This window comes from Epinephelus fuscoguttatus, linkage group LG22 (assembly GCF_011397635.1).
Source record: "Epinephelus fuscoguttatus linkage group LG22, E.fuscoguttatus.final_Chr_v1".
NCBI lineage: Eukaryota > Metazoa > Chordata > Actinopteri > Perciformes > Serranidae > Epinephelus > Epinephelus fuscoguttatus.
The window spans coordinates 37,168,249-37,186,069 of record NC_064773.1 but is presented as its reverse complement, the minus strand read 5'-3'; the positions used below and the strand labels follow the sequence as shown (position 1 = coordinate 37,186,069).

The 17,821-nt window shown below is 40.1% G+C and overlaps 1 protein-coding gene across 1 annotated transcript in view; it reads right to left on the bottom strand.

The window, feature by feature from the left end:
* Positions 1-14,920, bottom strand: part of LOC125882999 (putative ferric-chelate reductase 1) — a 333,018-nt gene extending 318,098 nt beyond the window's left edge. Inside the window, exons 1-3 of the mRNA XM_049567087.1 lie at positions 14,915-14,920; positions 6,598-6,728; positions 5,408-5,544 (exon numbers count right to left, since the gene is read on the bottom strand). Of these exons, the coding sequence (XP_049423044.1) occupies positions 5,408-5,544; positions 6,598-6,715 (255 nt within the window). The 5' untranslated portion in view covers positions 6,716-6,728; positions 14,915-14,920. The remainder of the gene's footprint in view (positions 1-5,407; positions 5,545-6,597; positions 6,729-14,914) is intronic.
* Between the last annotated feature and the right edge of the window lie 2,901 nt (positions 14,921-17,821).

The following is a 17,821-nucleotide window of genomic DNA, read 5'->3' as shown; positions in this document are numbered from 1 at the left end:
TATTGTCAGATCAGATTCAGGCCTCCTTAAATATATGGAAATATATCGGATATGAATCATATATCTGTCAATAGGTCTGTAACAGACTGATCGGTTATTTCCCGGCAATCCACGTTGTACGTCATGAATAATGAGACAACAGCGCATTTTGATGACATGCTCATGAGCGAGGGAACGGAAAGAAAGCCGAATAAATCAATCATCAATCAAAAACTATGAACCAAAAAAAAGCACAGTCTATCCCGAGTGAGACAAACTGCTTGATCCCCGTCTCCAGTGTACCAGCAGAGAACCTGCAGAACCGAATCAGCGAAAAACACACCGGGCTACACAGCCTCTCTACCTGAGCAGCTGAAGCTGCGGCTCGCACCCTCAACACACCGACAGTGCTTCTGCATGCCAGCCAAACGTGTGCGCAACTGTGAGAAATAAATATGTGAGGTGTACGCTGCTTTTCTATCTTTTTTCTTTCTTTTTTTCTTTCTTTCTTTCTTTCTGTCAACGACATACACTCCTAACACAGGACAGGTTGTTTTTATTGACTGAGTTGATTATTAAGCCATAGTGATGCGTGGATCGGCTCTGATAGCACCCGAATCAGCATGTACGCATCAATCATCCAGCCGCACCCGTCTGCAGCTGCACGGGCATTTCCACCACTCTGTGTAGGCTAAGTTACCTTTTAAATTATGTGGAGCAGCGCCAGCTTTCCAGGTGATTTATACTTTAATGATTAACTTATGTAAAGTTAGTCCTTAAAATTGCTTTCAGTAATGTAAACATTTCCATGCACGCAGTAATGTCACTGTAGCAAATACCGTGGGACATTTACACAGTGGTCAAGAGTGCTGGACCAGAAGTGTCGCACAAAAAACTGGAAGCTGGCTGCGTTCTGTTTTGCCTCCGTGTTTCCGTGAAAAATAAGGTGAATAGATCATGTAAACAGCAGTCAGGAAAAATCGGATATAGGCAACAAATCGGAATTGGGCATCAAGACATGATAGTGTAAAGGCAGCCTTGGCGTAAATCTTACGCCTAGTCAAGAGCAGGTCATGCGCTCTAGAGCGCAGAGAGCACAGATTGATAATGGCACGTCTCATCCACCGTCTGTACAACAAGCGGGCATTTAGATGGGAGAGAGTAATTAGGGACAGAAGCAATCCATTGTATGTATAATGACGAGGAGCTGATTGAGAGATTTTGATTAGGTAGGAGAGATCTGTTTGAGCTTATTGAAGAACTGTCACCGGGTTTACAGTTTGTGTCGGGCCACGATGCAGCACCAGTGAAGGGAGGGGAATTCTCCCCAAATACGTCAACAATGATGTCACTGTAAATTGAGGTTTTCGGGGGAGGAGGAGACGTCTTTTTTTTGCTCTGCTGAGGAGATCTTTCCACTTCTTCCTAATGTCAGCCTCTGTATGAAGGCAGCCAGAGTCTGAACACGTATTGATGTGCCCCATTATCTCTGCCCATACTGACTGCTTTTTCTTATTTGTGATGACGTTTGACTGCTTGGCAGTCAACGCGTCTCTGTTCAATTCAATTCAATTTTCAATTTTATTTATAAAGCCCAATATCACAAATCACAATTTGCCTCACAGGGCTTTACAGCATACGACATCCCTCTGTCCTTATGACCCTCGTAGCGGATAAGGAAAAACCCTTTAACGGGGAAAAAAAACGGTGGAAACCTCAGGAAGAGCAACTGAGGAGGGATCCCTCTTCCAGGATGGATAGACGTGCAATAGATGTCGTACAGAACAGATCAGCATAACAAATTAACAGTAATCCACATGACACAATGAGACAGAGAAAGAGAGCGAGAGATGCAGGTAATGACAGTAGCTTACAACAACATTATTGAAAGTAATAATATTATAGTTATAGTTCTGGCTACTGTGGTACAATATGTTGAAAGTATGTATTAATATCTGGCAGTATACAAGTGTGACAATAGTCATATGTGTATAATAACAGTAGAAGTATGACTAATGACTAATGATCGCAGCAGCAGCAGCAGGAGGCATCTGGCAGGACCACGGCAGCAGCACAACCACACACGTCACGCTGTCCAGGCACCGCTGCGATATGAGTTAATCTGAGAGACAGTGGAGCACAAAGTCTCCAGAGAAGAAGCCGTCTCTGTGCTGGCTGTATAGCTCCATTAATTTTCTAATTTCAATGCTGGTAAAGTTACCCTTTCATTTTCGTTGATCCTCCATGTTTTCTTCAAATCGTAAACTGTAAATAAACTGTCAACACAGATGAGAGGGGCTGTCAACTGTCAATTGTCAACTGTAAAGCACGCAGGGTGAATCAGTGGCGCATCATTTCATGTCACCACGCTCCTCTAAGCAGGCCGCATGCGGCATTCCAGGGCCATTCACATGGACACGCACAGCTAAAACCAGCGTAGCTAAGACCAGGCGTAAGCCCTGTTGGTGCAACCGGCGTAAGTCCACTCCTTAAGACTGGTCTTAACAAAGACCGTCTTAGGAGTTTAGACCAGGCATAGTAAAGACCATTTGGTGCAACTGGCCCCAGAGAGCATACAAAAATGTTCCCAAAGGTTCTATTCTGGGACGTCTTCTGTTTAACATCTACATGCTTCCATTTGCTCAGATTTTGAAAAATAACATGATATGCTACCATAGTTATAGTGATGACACACAAATTCACATACAGTAACTGTGTCCCCAGGGGACTGATCCAATACAAGCTCTGACTGAGTGCACTGAACAAACTGGATGTGCCACTTTTTTTTTTCATTAAACAAAGATAAAACTGATGTAATAGTTTTTGGAGCCAAGGAGGAGCGATTAAAAGTCAGTGCTCAGCTTCAATTGGCAATGTTAAAAACCACAGACCAAGCCAGAAATCTTGGTATAGTCATGGACTCAGACCTGAATTTCAAAAGCCCCATTAAGACAATTACAAATTCAGCCTACTATCACCTCAAGAATGTATCAAGGATAAAAGGACTTATGTCTCATCAGGATCTGGAAAAAAAACTTGCCCATGCATTTGTCTTGACTACTGTAACAGTGTCTTTACAGGTTTCTCTCAAAAATCAATCAGACAGCTGCAGCTGATTCAGAATGCTGCTGCTCGAGTTCTCAACTAAGACCAAGAAAATAAGGCCCTGTGTCCACATAGCGCCTTTTTCTGAGCGCCAGAAGAAGGCCAGCGTCTACAAGCTTCTCTTCCTATGACTTTTACTAAAAATGCGTCTAGTATGTTTTCTGAAGCCTTTAAGTTACAAAAATGAAACACACTACACTTCTGAGCATTTATACCTCCGACCGCGGCAGACCGCTGCTGAAGGTTATAGGCTACATTTTGATACATAGGCCCTACAGGTAGCTATACATATTGCAAAACTCTGTAAGAGTACACCAAAGCATACATTTTCGTTTCCAAATATTTATTTGAAAACAAAACCATTCATACGGTCAATAAAAAACCATTTTGTTAATAATAAAAAACGAATCTCAACAGTGGCTGCGCCAGCTGGCGGGACTGCGGCTGAACCGCTTCCAGTGTTCATTCATTCATTCAGTGTGTGTGTGTGTGTGTGTGTGTGTTAGTATGTCAGACAGGAGGAGTATCAATAAAAAAAAGTTTCCACTAATTATTTTGGTGTTTATTTCTTTTATTCTTAAGTTTTTTTTTTATTAAAATGCGTAATATAGCCAACAGTATTATAGACCAAAATTTAATCTAATTTATTATTGTAGAATGTATTTAGCAAATCACCACTTTCAACTGGAGACACAGTGCAGCAGCAGCGCAGCAGCAAAAAAAGAAAAAAGGCATTATAAAAAGCCGACAAATAGTGTTAATTAATTGACATGAGATATTGGAGAGGTTGTCAGTCCTATTCTATAGTCTGTAATATTTTTTTTTTATTTTATCATAACTTCTCGGAAATTACTCAAATGCATTTTTGGTGTGCTTCTGAGCACAGGGGCAGCATAAACAATGAAGTTACATATGTTGCGGCGCTTGGAGGGGCGCTGCAATCCTGGCGGTCCTAGTGTAAAGCACCACGGACAGCGCCAATGCATCTATCGCTGTAGCTCAGTCAGAGCATGTGAGCAGAGTTGGAGCTGCCTGGAGCGAAGAGCGGGAGGATTTTGTATATATGTGCCAAAATAGGTAAAAAAAATCATAATTTCTTCGTCTTTTGTGTAATAAAATATTTGTTAATGAAAATGTATGCAGTATATGTATCACTATAAACCTGCAAAACTGCGCGGCTACAGGAATTGTCAAGATATTGTTGTCATAGGAACGAAAACCCTCGTGTTTTCACGCCAAACCCCAGGTTTTTTTTTGGGCGCACAGACGCTTCATCCCAGCGCTCCGCAGCGCCCTTCCAGCGCCTTTCTGCCAGAAAAAGGCGCTATGTGGACACAGGGCCTAAATCATATCACTCCAGTTCTGAGGTCTTTACACTGGCTTCCCTGTCTGTAAGAAAATCGACTTCAAAATACTGCTGTTTTGTCATGAACTATCCAGATCTCTCAGGCCTTCTATGACAGGTCTTATTTGTGTCAACAAACTCCTGGAAAACCACAAGTCTGCACTAACTCTCACTTCTTTTAAATCAAGACTAAAAACTTTTTTATTTGCTGCTGCCTTTAATTAAGTATGTATTCATTTCTTACACTGCACTGTAACTTTTATTATTCAAATATTTTTATTGATATTAACTGCACTGTAACTTATATTCTTGTATGTTATACCCATCATAGTATATTTTAATGTTTTATTTCCTATTCTCTAGTTCTTCAGTCAATTGTTTTTAAATATCCTTTTATGGTGTGTTTCTTTGCACATTATCTTAAAGCTTTTGATGCTTTAAGTTGCACTCTTTGAATTGTCTTGTTGCTGAAATGTGCTATATAAATAAACTTGCTTTGCCTTGCATGGACCTTTGAGCCAGCACCCACCTTGCTGCTTACCAAAGTAGTCGGCTGGCAGCCATTCATTGGGCCTTGATATCTGACAGCCTGCTTTTGTCATGTGGAAGTGGGTGTGGTTCCATCAAAAGGGGGTTAGAAATACAACAGACGGAAGAAAAGATGAAAACTATACAGAAAGGCCAGGGTGGTTTAAACCCTCTTGCTTTGAGGTGACAGTGCTAATCACCACTGAGCTGACTGGTACAGTTTCACCAGAGAACATCAATACTGTCTTTCTGGCTGCTGGAAAATGTAACAATCTAGGATGTTGTTCATTAGTTACTTGATGAAGGTCAAACAGACCAAGATGTCATAAATAAATAGATATTTCAGCAGTCAGCGAGACAGGGTGTGGCAATTTCCTCATGGTATATTGTGTTGCCTGGTGTAGGTCTGCATGTTGTTGACAACAGTCAGGTGAATGGGAGTAAACTCACACGTCTCTGGCTGCAGGGGAGGAGCTGAGCTGCTTCTGTTGTCAGGGTGAAGGAGCCCACAGTAGACCAACCCCCAATCTCTCTAGCCTGTAACAGGAAACCAATGAATGGCGTTGAGGCTGGAGCCTGGAGCTGAACTGGAGGGAAAAAAAACAGCTCAGTGTTTACAACCAGGAAAACCCTACTGCTAATGAAAAACAATATTACAGGACATTTAAGTCAGGATAGCATTTGGCAAATCACATTCCATTTCAGTATATTTCAGTACATCTTGAGATTATGGCTGCTTAGTCTAATTATTTTATCAGTCAATTTTAACACGGGTAGTGCCTAACTTAGTTTGTCTGCACACATTGCCCACACGGCAGTGACGCAGTCCTTGTTGAAAAGTATCCCTTTCAATAATACAATACAACAATATGATTATTAAAATAATTAGGCTCAACATCCCTTTAAATAACTGATGTTTTTTGTCTACTAAATGTCAAAACAAGCAGTAAAAATGTCCATTACAAATTGTCATGGCCAAGGGTGACATCGACAAAATGTTGTTTTGTCTTAAGAACGGTGGAGAAGCCAAAGGTGTTCAATATACAATAATATATAAAGCAATAAACGTCACATCATCAAATTGGAGTAGATGAAACTAGAGGATGCTTGCTTTTGCACTGGATAAATTACGTAAAAGATTAACTTAATTATCGGTATTGTTGATTTATTATCTATTATTAACCAAGCAATCCATCAGCTAATCATTTCTGTGCTGCTTAAAATAGTAATATGTCAAAGTGACCAATTTTTTTTGCAAATTCTTTAACCAGGCTGTTTACAGATAGGCCCAAGGACATACAGAAAGCACTTTTCAGTGGGACTACTTTCTAAGAAATGTAGTTCCAATGTAAACTGTTACCTGTGTGTTTTTCACCTTTATTTTATTGTGGTGGAGGCAAAGGCCTAAGAGACAGATATCTTGAAAGCTGGACAAATAAATTCAAAACTGCCTGCATGGAGGGGGGAAAAATGTTTACATAAAATTAAATATGTTTTTTAGTCATTTGGGTGGATAGTCATTTTTCCCTTACTGGTTTAAGTTGTGAATGTCACTACCCTGATGATGATAAATATAAATATAATAAATATATAATAGCTTCATTATATGAAGCCCAGGTTTAGACAAGCCTGATGCTTACCTTTCACCTCCTCTCCGATTCTGTAGCTGCTGTGGTCCGTTGTGACAGTGAAAGGTGCTGATTCTGTCTGTGGCCTCAGCCCAAAGTGGTGGGGTTGCATGTCTTCACAGCTGTCCATAACTTGACCTGAGCTGTAGCACAGAACCAGAGGAGCAATATGCACCAGCAGCAACACAACGTGGTGTATTGCAATGAAATCCATAAATGCAGCTCGTGAAAAAGAGAGACCAAATGTAATACAATGCTGCTCTTCAGCTGAGAGCTCAGGTGGAATCTGTGAGAGAAACAATGACTGAGGGGACTGGGGAAGGGAGGAGGAACGTATGGAGTAATGGGAGCAGGTGCATGTACACAGATGTACACCTGGTCTGTTTATTGCAATTAGCTCACTGCACCTAGTAACGGGGTAGACAGGATGGTTGAAGGTTTGAAAGTCTGTGTGTGTGTGTGTGTGTGTGTGTGTGTGTGTGTACACATGCGTGTGCATGTGCGTTTGTCCGTACCCATGGTGACTCCAGAAAGGTGGATGGGTGTGTTCTCTCCGATCATTACCTCCTCAATCAGCTCAATGACCAAGTTTGACAAGCTTGGGGTCATCGAAGGTGGAGGTGATCTGTCCTCCTGATCACACACAGTTCGTAAGTGCTGCATACATCAGTTTAACATTTACAGGAACCTCATACTAACACTATGTGTGTGTGTGTGTGTGTGTGTGTGTGTGTGTGTGTGTGTGTGTGTGTGACCAGAGCAAGGCACTCAATGCTGGCAATGTCAGCGTGCTTGATGGCCATGACACCAGCCTAAGCAAACAGCTGCTCTAGATAGTTATAGTTCGACAGTCTGTGAAGAAAGAAGCAAGTTCAGTCATCTCACAGGAACTTCCTTTAAGTGCTGATATTGTCTGTTTGTGATAAACTGAAGGATGAAGTGCTCCTTTATGTGTTGAGAAAATTCTCCTCCTTAAGTTGAATAAACTCTTTGAAAACCCTCTTGGATCAGTTAGAAATTGGATCATCATGAAGCTGACAAGAAGTGACATGAAAACAGATGAAATGTTGACTTTTTACTGATACATGAGGGGCCCTATGAAATCTGCTTTATTTTTTCCCCAAAATCCATGTATTCCAGTTTAAATGTTCTGAATTCTAGGTTTTATGATTTCAGCACATTTTGTCAGCAGAAAGAGTGTCTAATCATCTAGGCTAGTTGATGAATAAAAATTGAACAATTCAAAATTTAATGAATATCAGTGAATTTGATGCAATACAACGTTGCACTATTTTTTCAATGAAAAGGTACAGTTACAAATACAGTTTTGAAAAGAAAGCTGCTTAACTTTTCAGTATCCAACAAAAACGTTCATTGTCAACCCACCATCAAGAATAAACTCATTTCCCTCACTGTGTTTAAGACTTACTTTGAAATATGGACTTTGTCATATATGTGTCCTGGGCCATATCAATGCATTTATAGGTGGTTTGACCACAGAGGTGCGAGCAATGGTTAGCTTTATTCGAAAAAAATCAGACGCTGCCTCTCTGGGACGATTTGACCAGGCTTTGCTGACTGAAAAAAAGCATGCCGCCAAACTGTTAGCTATCACTCAATCTGGAAGTCCATCGGTTAAAAAAAAAAAAAAAAAAATTTTTTTTCCTCCTTTACCTCTGGAAGCACTGCCCATAGTTTTTCGACTAACGGAAGTGCAGGGGCCTGGGGGATCGCTCAACCCCTTCACTTTCAGCGGTGCCCCCAGGGCATCATCTTGTTGTTTACAAATACTTCCAGGTAGAAAACCGGCAGAGTTTAGCTATATCAGAGATATTGGATAAAGCGAGATACCCCACTCAGCTCACTTCCTGATTCAGTGATGTCAGCGCCACGCCCCCGTAGGAGACTTGCAGCAGCTCTGAATGTATTGTCGTCAATGAGTAAAATGAACGTGATCACAATTTCTGGTCAATTCTTTCGCCCTATAGTCACTAAAGTGAATATTGTTGTTGAGGGAGAACAGGATCTGATTGGAGGGAGAGCTAACCACGCCCACTTAGGAGACAGGAAGAGTAACCGTTTTTCTTAACACTGGATAAGCCTACAGTGGGGTATCTCCTCTATCCAATATCTCTGGCTATATGCACTGAACAAAAATATAATAATAATATTAATATAATATATAATATTATGAGCTGAACTCAAAGATCTAAAACATTTTCTATATACACAAAAAACCATTTCCCTCAAATACTGTTCACAAATCTGTCTAAATCTGTGTTAGTGAGCGCTTCTCCTTTGCCGAGATAATCCATCCCACCTCACAGGTGTGGCATATCAAGATGCTGATTAGACAGCATAAATATTGCACAAGTGTACCTTAGGCTGGCCACAATAAAAGGCCACTCTGAAATGTGCAGTTTTGCTTTATTGGGGGGGTTTGGGGGGGGTCAGAAAACCAGTCAGCATCTGATGTGACCACCATTTGCCTCACGCAGTGCAACATATCTTCTTCGCATAGAGTTGATCAGGTTGTTGATTGTGGCCTGTGGAATGTTGGTCCACTCCTCTTCAATGGTTGTGCGAAGTTGCTGGATATTGGCAGGAACTGGAACACGCTGTCGTATACGCCAATCCAGAGCATCCCAAACATGCTCAGTGGGTGACATGTCAGGTGAGTATGCTGGCCATGCAAGAACTGGGATGTTTTCAGCTTCCAGGAATTCTGTACAGATCCTTGCAACATGGGGCCGTGCATTATCATGCTGCAACATGAGGTGATGGTTGTGGATGAATGGCACAACAATGGGCCTCAGGATCTCATCACGGTATCTCTGTGCTTTCAAAATCATAAACATCAATAAAATGCACCTGTGTTCGTTGTCCATAACATACACCTGCCCATACTATAACCCCACCGCCACCATGGGCCACTCGATCCACAATGTTGACATCAGCAAACCGCTCACCCACACGACACAAACATAACCAGGGATATTTATCATGTTTGTAGGAATATTATTATGAAGCCACGTTTCGCTCAGACAGAGATAGTCCACATTTGACTCTGCCAGTAATGTATGAATCTGATCTCCTTTTGCAATGATGCTTCTTATATTAAGATGTCCACCTAAAATCCCGTTCGGTTTGGACTGTGAGTCCCATATCACTTTGGCGTGATTTACTATCTGGGAAAAAAAGGTATTGTTTTTGTTTTCGCGCTGCTTGAGAGTCAGGGGGCTTAACACCCACCTTACGTCGTTGCGGTTTGGTTGGACTTCCATCCCCTGCATGCATGTCGATCACGCCAGGCCTAGGCAATGCCTGTATGCCTTCTGACCCACCTGCCACACCGCAGTCCACACAGAGCGTGACGCAGTCCGCCAGGAGTCCACGCCGAACACCGTCCGACAACTCCACCAAGTGAGGACCCAGGCAAAGCACCGCACCATCCCACCCCGCATTGCCGTGGAGAGCCAGTCCTGAGACACCCCCATCCAGGTCAGGCACCGCACAACCTCGCTCGGCGCCACTGACCGGAGGCCCGGCCAACTCGGCAGGAGGTGCGTGTCTGTTATGTAGGCCTAGTTGCTGGTAGTTTGTTGGATCACAGGCTGTCCCGGATTAAATTGTATATCACCAGCAAGTAGTATCAGGAAGAATATTATTTTTGCTGCATGCCATTTATCATGTTGATTGGAAGATTTGACAGTTTTAGTTTGTCTGTTTTGTAGTTTCGTAACGTTTCGTATACAGATTGAGTACACGACAGTTTGTCCATGTCCAAAAAAGTTCAGTTTAGTGCTTTCAGAAGAAAGTCCTGCCATCCTAGCTGTTGTTTAGGAATTTATTTAACCTTATTTCTGAATGAAGGCGATAGCTGATTGGAACAAGTAGCCTAGTAGCCAACAACACAGCAGCAGCATGCAAACTTTTGCTCTGTTTGTGTGTCGGTTCATTGACAAACTTTCTTGTTTAGGCCGTTTCTTTGCAGCATTACTAAGCGTCACCAAGCATTGGATTTTTCTCCCACTAATAGGGAACGTGAACTGGGTTTAGACCATCGTGAGACAGGTTAGTGTTACCCTACTGATGATGAGTTGTTATGCCGCATTCGTTTGGCAATCCAGGCCGGTCATTCCTTGTCGGATTTATATGACCGTATGACACGTCTGATCTGAAAGCGTTTCATTGCAACAGTACGGAAAATGAGACTTTGCAGGTTCAAACGACTTTAGGCTACAACGGGCTTGCACAGACTTTTTTTCCAACACAAATCAACAGTGGAAACAGAAATGCCATTGCAAAGTACTTGATTTTTACAACACAAACGCTTAATTAAACAGCATATACGAGGACAAATTGAGGACAAATAACTTTGTTTACCATTCAAAACGTGCGCAGCCATCTTCGTCATGATGTTCAGAGTCACATTCCAGTGAAGGTGAGAGAGGATTTAAGGATAGTTGGAGTGGAAGTAATTTGGTTACAGATTCAATTACCTCATCTAAAATCACTATTAATCGGGTGTTGCTATAGACCACCAAATGCTAATGTAATGTATCTTGATTTAATATGTGATATGATGGATAGGGTATGTGATTTAAATAATGAAGTGTACTTCCTGGGTGACTTGAATATTGATTGGAGGATAAAATCCTGTGCACTTAGATCTAAGCTGCTTTCCTGTGCAAACACGTGTAATTTGACACAAGTAATGAGGAATCCAACCAGAATATGTTACAGGGCTGATGGTTTGAAATCATCTACTTGCATTGACTTAATTTTTACAAGTGCTGCTGAATTGTGTTCAAATGCAATATCGATTCCTGTAGGTTGCATTGACCACAATTTAGTGGCAATAGGAAGAAAGACTAAAGTACCAAAAGCAGGTCAAAAAATTATTTTAAAGAGGATGTATCGATATTTTGATGAGAGTTTGTATTATAGTGATGTAAGTAGAGTTGATTGGTCTACAGTCTTTCAGGAGCAAGATTCTAATAGGGCCTTAAATGTGTTTAATGAATTGGTAATGTCAATTATTGATAGACATGCACCAATAAGGAAGCTCACAGTGAGAAATGTTAAAGCTCCATGGTTGGATAATGAACTTAGAGATAATATGGCAGAAAGAAATCGAGCCAAGGCTGAAGCAATCAGATCAGGGGATGCACTACAGTGGGATATTTATCGTAGTTTAAGAAATTGGGTAACAAAATTGAATAAGACAAAGAAGCGAATGTATTATCAAAATAAAATTGTCTGTGCAAAATTAGATAGTAAAAAAATCTGGAGTACACTTAACAAATTAATGGGCAGAAAAGGAAGATCAACACCACATTTCTTAGAAGTAGATGGACAGTTTTTTACTAAGCCATGTGATATTGCTAATTATTTCAGTAGTTATTTTAGTAATAAAATTCGGAACATGCACGATGGTTTACAATCTAGTGATGAAGATGATGGATTTTCTAATAAACTGATTAAAGATAAAATAATGCATAATAAATTGTGTAAGTTTACTTTTGAAAGCATCGATGCTGAGAAAATATTGAAATTACTCCAAGCAAGTAAAGTAAAACCTTCAGGTGTTGACAACCTTGATATGAAGTTATTGAAACCTGTAGCTGATCTGATTGCTCTGCCTGTTGCTTATATCATTAATTTGAGTTTAAAAGCATGTGTTTGTCCTTCTGAATGGAAAGTAGCCAAGATTTTACCATTACCAAAAAATAGTAGAGAATCATTTTCAGGCAAGAATAGTAGACCAATTAGTTTATTACCTGCCCTCAGTAAAATAATGGAACGAATAATATATGATCAAATTCAAAGTTATTTTTGTAAAAATTAGTTGAATACAGCATATCAACATGCATACAAAAAAGGACACTCCACGGCTACAGCACTCGCTCAGATGACAGACGACTGGATGAAGGAAATTGATGATAAAAAAATTGTTGGTTCTGTATTACTAGATCTGAGCGCAGCATTTGATGTTCTTGATCACCATGTGTCATTGAATAAGCTGCGTTGTTATGGTTTTGAGCCATCTGCTGTCGCGTGGGTTAAAAGTTATTTGACTGATAGGAAATGTACTGTATACTATAATGGTAGTTATTCTGAGCTGAGAGCTGTGAGTTGTGGGGTGCCACAAGGAAGTTCTTTGGGGCCACTTTTGTTTTCAATATTTATTAATGATTTTCCTCTGACTTTGAATCATGCCACTGTTGCAATGTATGCTGATGATTCGACAATTTACACATCAGCATATACAACTGATGAATTGACAAAGATTTTAAATAAGGACTTAGAGTTAACAGAAAAATGGATGATAAGAAATAAACTGGTCCTAAATAGGGGTTTTAGGTTCGAAACATTAATTAAGAGAAGCACCTAAGCTTCACATATCCATGGGTGATACAGAGATAGAACAAGTAACCGAGGTAAAACTATTAGGAATTACTGTAGATAGTCTAATGTCCTGGAACAACCAAGTAGATCAAATAGTGCAAAGAATGGGTAGAGGTAAGGCGGTGATTAAACACTGCAGAAAATTTATGTCTAATCGTTTATTGAAGCAAGTGGTGCAGGCACTGGTGTTGTCACACTTAGACTATTGTTCTGTAATTTGGTCTAATACATCAGGAAGTAATTTGAATAGGTTACAGGTAGCCCAAAATAAAGTGGCTCGTTTAGTCCTTCAATGCCCATACCAAACGAATGTAAGTACAATGAATGATCGTTTAGCTTGGTTAAGTGTAAAATGCAGGGTGCAATATTCACTAATATGTCTTATCAAAAACATAATAACAACAAAAACACCAGAAATATTGTACAGGACTTTAGCATTTTTTTCAGACACACACTATCATTTCACTCGACAGTCGTCTGAGGGTCGGTTTTTGTTACCCCTATGTAGAACTAATTTAAAACAGAAAACAATGCATTACAGAGCAATGGTGGCATGGAATGAATTACCATTTTTTCTGCTCTCAGAAAATAATGTTATGAGTTTTAAGAAAAAAATTAAACTATTTTTATTTACCCAGCAGGTATGACAGGATATTTTTACTGTTTATATGTTGGACTTTATATATCTGGTTGGAAGGTGTAAAACTGAGCTATTTGCTTCCTTTTATTATTATGGTAACTCAGAAAAGGCAATGTCAAGTGATCCTAAAAATGAATTTAAAATGAATTGTCAGCATGTAGAGCTACAGTATTATTGGATTAGGTTTGAGCAGGTGTCTTGTGTCGTGTTTGTTTGTGAGTATGAATGTAAATGTATTTTATGTTAGCTGCATTTTTGGTTGATGAACTTGGTGAGACCCCAGGAAGAGTAGCTGCTGTTAAGTTCCAGCAGCTAATGGGGATCTAATAAATAAATATAAATATATAAACGTCAATTCTACCGACTCAGTCTACCTGGACCTTGCCCGAGTTTCAGACACGAAGAATGGGGGGGTTGGCCAAGATGGCGGAGTGAGCACACGCAAGATCGAGAGCTGCAAACCAAAGGAAATTTACTCAAGTGGAACAGTGAGGGTTAGATGGCACATTAAATCGTGGATACTGACAACATGGTCACAAAATCAAGGAACTAAAAACTTTGTTCTTTAATGCTCTGCTATCGTGCTGAAGCAGACTAACGTACTATTAGCCAACTGATAGCTAGCTTCTGTGCAGCCACATGGATGTAATACCACCGAAGCAGAACCCTCTACAGCACAACCTTCATAACTACTGCATGTCAGGCACATCGCTGGTTTCCCTTGTCGACCAGGAGTTCCCTCCCCTCCCTGCCAGCCCGGCCATCACACCCACCAAGTCTCCTGCGCCCAAGAAGATGAAGTCGCGCCGTTCAGATGTGGACAGCGGGGACATTGTTCAGAAAATATCGCTCGACCTTAACACCAGACTGGATAGTTTGGAAAACAAAATGGAAAAACTGATATCTGACAACACGCTTAAGATTGAGGGTTTGAAGAAAAGCATTGACTTTGCTTTTGGAGAGATACGTGAGATTAAAGAGAACGTGAAACAGGTGGATGTTAGAGTCAGTGAAGCCGAGAAGAAAGTGAGTATTTTGGAACAACGAGTGGCCGATCTTGAAAACTACGGACGGCAACGGAACCTACGCCTGTACAGGGTAGCTGAAAACAAGGAGCAAGACATCCGTAAAGAGGCGACAAAAATCTGCCAGGCTATCCTACCTGACCTCAAAGCCAAACTGCCTGATGTTATTGACACAGTTCATCGGCTTGGTTAACCAAAGAAAGATGCCACCAGACCTCGAGGGAGCATCATTCAGTTTACTGCCCGTACCTACCGTGACGCTGTGTGGAAAGCGGCTAAGAAGAACACCTTCCTCCAGAACCAGGAGCTGCGCTTCTCTGAGGACCTATCACCATCTGTTACGGAGAGACAGAGACTGCTGTGGCCCCTGGTGGCAAAGGCACAACAAGAAGGCAAGGCGGCATACTTCGCTGGGGGGTGAGCCTTTTCCAACGGGACTGAGCTGTTTCCTCCTACCGGGTGATCAATGGGATCAACATGTAGCACTACTTAATATGGCCTTAAACTAAGAAGACTGTTGGTATTCTGCTGCTCAATGACTTAAAATGGTTACTTGAAATACCTGATGTTGATAAACAATTCCCTTCTCAGTCTCATATTGTTACTAAAAGTATTTTATTGAATTTACGGCTACATTGGTTAAATATTATACAACTTTTGGCTTAAACATGACCTAAGTCATGCACTTGCCTGAGAAGCAGAAAGAGCAAATCTCTCATAGTTTGGCCTTTATTTTTCCACTTCTAGTTATACAGAAGTTAATAGGCAGCTCTTGATGGTGAGTTTGCATTTTCAGTTTTCATTGAAACTAATTCTACATATTCTGTTCATTTGTTGTTATTGTTGTTGTTGTTGTTGTTATGTCTTTATCTATTATTATACTCACTGCCAGGGGATTAAGAAATAGTATTAAGCGCAAGGCTCTATTTTTGTTCTTGAAGCAGCACAAAAGTAATTTTTATTTTTAACAAGAATCACATTCAATTTGTGACAGTTCTGGACATTTTATACGTCAAGTGTTGAATATCGACAGTCTCACCCTGATAGTTGTTAATATCTATGGATATAACTCTAGCTATGAGAATAATCTGCTTCTTGAGACATTAGAGAAACATATTCAAAATGCCCTCAGGAATTTTCCAATCTCAGGAATTTTGGTTGGTGGGGATTTTAATATGATTTTAGATCATAATCTGGACTGTTGGCCCCCTCATAACTCAACTGCAGTCAATGACAATTTAAAACAATTTATGCAAAAATTTAATTCAATTGATGTATGGAGAAAAAAACAACCCAGACAAAAGTGACTTTACATGGAATAATAAAAACGCCACCAGAAAATCTAGATTAGACTTTTGGTTAGCCTCTGACAGCTTAATGATTGACAAGATATCAGTTAATATTATTACAACGCCACTAACAGATCATAATGCTGTCTCTATTTTCATTCCATTATACTCTACCTCCACTAAAGTGTGCAGGAATGCTTACTGGAAATTGAAGGGCTCATTATTGCAATATTGGAAAGTGAAAACAGATATTAAAAATATAATTATTGAATTCTGGGATAGAACAAGATCTGAGAATGCTTTTGGTAGGAATTGGGAACTTTTGAAATATAAAGCTGGACAATATCTTAGACAGTTTGGTAGTACCCTAGCAAAAAATCGTAGACTGGAAGAAGAAAAGGTAGCCTCAAAAATTATTGAATTATCTGAAATAAGTCCTGCTGATATGTCAGACCAAGAAAAATTAAGTCTGGGGCGCTGGTGGCTTAGTGGTAGAGCAGGCGCCCCATGTACAAGGCTGTTGCCGTAGCAGAACTCAGAACAGGCGAAACTTGATGAAATATATCTAAACAAAGCTAAGGGGGCATTTGTGAGATCAGGAAAGAGGTGGATAGAAGAGGGTGAGCAGAATTCAGCATATTTCTTCAACCTTGAAAAACACCATGGAAAAATTAACCTAATTCAACAACTCAACATTAATGGCACAACAACTGATAATCCAAGAAGAATAGCTGAGTTCTGCTCTAAATTTTATAGTAACTTATACAAAACCAACTACTGCCAGAATTTGACAAACACTTTCTTTAACTCTCTAATATTAACCCAATTACTGTTGAGGACAGAGATCTTTGTGACGAGACAATGCAACACTGCAAGAAGTAATTTTTTCTATTGAACATTTAAGGAAAAATCGTTCACCTGGGGTAGACGGGCTCTCTGCAGAGTTTTATCATGCTTTCACTGAAGAATTGGCCCCTTTTCTTCTTGAAGTCATACGTGAAAGTATTGAAAAAGGAACCTTACCTCCTATGCTGATGCAAGGGCTTATCACTTTAATCCCTAAACCCAAAAAAGACCACCTTCTCATTGATAATTGGCGCCCTATATCATTATTAAATAGCAACTACAAAATTTTTGCATTTATAATTGCCAAACGGCTTAAAAACAGAAGAAGAAACTCAGTCAGGATTCATGCTAAAGAGACACATTTCCAATAATATTCGACTTGCTTTAGATTTAATTGACTATTCATTCCTGTGTCCTGACGATAGTTTGATTCTCTTTTTAGATTTTTATAAGGCATTCCACACTGTTGCTGTTGAACACAACTTTATATTTAGAACAATTGAAAGGTTTGGTTTTGGCGAATTTTTCTCTAAAGCTGTCAAAACATTGTACTATAGTGGTAATAGCTCAATCAGATTAAAAAAATGGGACATCCCCAAGATTTGAGTTACAAAGGGGTATTCGGCAGGGCTGTCCTGCTTCACCTTATCTATTTATTTTATGTACTCAACTTCTTTCCACCCATATTAAAAATAGCCCATTGAAAGGGATTTGTATAGCGGACAGAGAGGTTATTATTAGCCAACTGGCAGACGACACCACACTCTTTTTAAAAAATGCCAGCCAAATTCCCACTGCCATCAAAATAATAGAAGCATTCTCAGCAGCATCGGGTCTTTGCCTTAATCTGAAAAAATGTGAACTGTTCTCACTTAAAGAATGTAACACTCCCCAAATCTGTAACATACCTATTAAAGAAAAGGTAACATACCTTGGCATAACTGTCATGAGAAACGAAGAAAATAGATGTACTGAAAACTTTATTACTGTTATTGATAAGACCAAAAAGAAACTTAACCAGTGGC